The 3159-nt window shown below is 37.8% G+C and overlaps 1 protein-coding gene across 1 annotated transcript; it reads right to left on the minus strand.

Moving 5' to 3' along the window:
* Nucleotides 1–956: 956 nt before the first annotated feature.
* Nucleotides 957–1799, minus strand: LOC133855126 (putative pentatricopeptide repeat-containing protein At3g47840). Its single transcript, XM_062291404.1, has 2 exons — nucleotides 1454–1799; nucleotides 957–1366 (listed from the first exon to the last, which is right to left on the minus strand). Exons 1-2 carry the CDS (start codon nucleotides 1797–1799, stop codon nucleotides 957–959), a joined length of 756 nt encoding a protein of 251 aa, XP_062147388.1.
* Nucleotides 1800–3159: the final 1360 nt, after the last annotated feature.

Here is a 3159-nt window from a genome sequence, read left to right on the forward strand (position 1 = left end):
GAAGACAACTGCAACCGTCCGATCGTCAGGTCTACACCGTCCAGACACTATCCTTGATAAGGCAAGATGTGGAGAAAAATTGCAACCGATCGGACATCAAGGCAACACCGTCAAGACTCCAGTCCTTATTATGGAAATTGTGAGCAGCTGAAGTGCAACCGTTCAGACGCTAAGGCAACACTGTCCGGACGCGACCTTATTCAAGAAAGAAAATCTGTGCTTTTTGGAAAGCCTGTTGCATAGTTCACTGTCAGGACGACCTCAGCTTGCGTCCGGACGCCACCTAGAGAAATTTGAATCAGAGTCAATTTTGGTCTTCTTCAGCCTATATATAGAGGCATCTTGGCATGTATTATTTAAAGAATTCAGTATTGAATTCTTTAGAGCTTATAGAGTATATTTTAGGAGTTATTGTACTGATCCGTATGCTCTCAAGCCATTGCCATTGTGTGTTGTTGCTATGCCACAATTGTAGTCTATCTTAGGGAGGAGCCCTAAGGTAAAAGAATCCGTAAAAGACCCCTTCAAGTAGGAGACTTGGTTGGGAGGCGTTCATGTTGAGTTACGTGTCAGAGTGTTAGATACGATCGCTGCATCGGGTATGTGAGTATTACTATCTATGTACTAGCTTTGTCTTCTGATAATGGATTTCCTGGGTTTGGCTGTCCCAGAGTAGTTTTTCTCTTAACTGAGTTTCCACTTCGTTAACAAAATATTTGTGTCATTTAAATTCTGCATTTAAAATATTTTGTTACACATTGTGTACACACACACGGTTAATTAGAAGTCATTCTATTTTTCAATATATATAAAACAAAAGAGAAAAAACTAATAAGAAAAAGAAAAAAAGAAAAACACAGGAATGGTCAAGCCACCCACTTTGGCCAATTGGGGGTGGCCAAATTCCCCTTTGATCGACCACCCCCAAAATTATTGAAGCATGTGTCTGCCTTCCGCTAACCTTCCACATAATTTGAAAGAGAACTCACTTCCTTAATTGCAATTTCTGTCCTTGAAGCTAGTAAGTCCAACATGCAAAATATATCTTCACCTTGTAGATGAGATCGATCCCCAGCAAAAAATGCAGAAACCTGATCATTGACCTCCATCCAAGACCATCCTGGCTCCTTAATCACCCCTTTCGATTTCATCATCTTCCTTACATTTGCTGCTTCCCTACATCTCCCTTTGGAGGCATAAATGTTAGCTAGAGTAATATGAACCCCTGCACAATTTGGATCTAATTTATGAATCTCCTTTGCAGCACGTCTTCCGCCGTCAACATCTTCATGTACCCTACATGCTCTAAGTAGAGTAGACCAAACAACATCATCCTGTTGAAATGGCATGCTTTTGATCATGCTTGCTGCATCACTTAATCATCCAGCTCGGCAGAGGAGATCAATCATGGAGCCATAGTGTTGTTTTGAAGGATTTATCTGTTAGTCGTTACTCATCAAATTGAAGTAGTGGAAGCCAAGATCAACAAGTCCAACATGGCTGCAAGCAGTAAGAACACCTATGAAGGCCACAGAGTCTAGTTTTAAACCTACTATGGGAATCTTCTCAAACAAATTAATGGCTTCTTGGCTGCACCCACGTTCAGCATAACCATAAATCATGGTAGTCCATGACACAATATCGTCATTTTTTGTCATATCAAAGATTTTTGAAGCTTCTTTTATACTCCCACATTTAGAATAGAAATTAATTAAAGCACTTTGTATCATAGTTGTAAGCTCTAACTCAACGGACAAGACATGAGCATGCAGTTGCTTCCCTTGCTCAAGAATTACCATACTTCCACATACACTCAGGACATTGGCAAAAGCAACAATCACCAACGGTCTCAAGACTTGGGTTGGATTGTAGGGGAACTTTTTTTGGGGAATGGGTCGTAACCTGTTTCTTCTTTAGGGGAGCTCGGCTCTTCTTGACTTTCTTCCCCATTAATTCTTGATACCAATCCATACTACCAATAAAAACCAGCAGAATAAAACCAACAATCAAAGTAGCGAGCACAAACAATTAACAAAATCCCAAGGAACAAGAATCCAGCCTAATATTACCACTCACACATATAGGTATGAGCCTAGCAAAGCAAAGAATAAAATACCCATGCATATATTGCTCATATCAAAAGAAACAAAGAGAAGGAAAAAAAAAAAAAAAAAAACCCCATTACCCGATTTTTATCATTGGAACAACCATACAAGCATAAAGACAAAGAACAAAAACCCAAACCTCAAAATCTGCCAAAGCATAAATAGAAAACTAAATGAACCCATTAAAGATACAGATACATAAAGCAAAGCCCAGATGATTATTTGGATTGAAAAGTGTAAATAAGACCTTCAGAGCAATTGTATTAGGTGAAGCAAAAGCATAAATTTGGGCAAAAATGAAGTACTTGAAAATTCAAAAAAAAAAAGTAACAGAAATTAGATATTAGTTTTACCTCAAAATCTAAAGGAAAATGACCAAATATTGCTTGGAGAGCGTTCCAAGGTGTTCAGCCCTCGACATCCTTACATTGGCGACAAAAGGAAGATTGATGTTTGAAGATTAGGATCCCTTAGAAAGAGAGAGAGAGAGAGAGAGAGAGAGAGAGAGAGAGAGACTGGCAATGGTCGGGGCTCCTAGTTGGCGAACTGCGGTGGTCGTGGGCGGTGGAGATGGGGTGAGGTTTGAGGGGATTTTGAAATTTTGGGGAGTTTTCTAAAAATGGGGGGAGGAAAAGGTAGTCATGCGTTTTCAGTAATTTTTGTTTTTGTTTTTTCTAAAAAAAAAAATAAATAAATAAAATAAAAGCAAAAAAGCTACCACGGAGGACGAGGGTCAGACCCTAGTACAACGCATGTATTACTTTCATCATATTCTAAAACTCAATTAAAACATACATCAATTCATACTTTTGTACTTAAACCTTAAATCACATAAAACATCATCAATACATAACTCAAACCATACTTTCATAATTATATCTCTACACACAATTTAATATTCAATTCTCAAAACTCTTGAACATCATTGTCATATCTCAATATACTTGAAATAATTTAAATCATCCAAAACACATAATCAACGTATTGTCTATTCGATAAGAAAACAACATAATATTTCATTTCTATAAAATACTTGAAACATAGTAACATTTTC

Source organism: Alnus glutinosa, chromosome 1 (assembly GCF_958979055.1).
Source record: "Alnus glutinosa chromosome 1, dhAlnGlut1.1, whole genome shotgun sequence".
NCBI classification, from domain to species: Eukaryota; Viridiplantae; Streptophyta; class Magnoliopsida; order Fagales; family Betulaceae; genus Alnus; species Alnus glutinosa.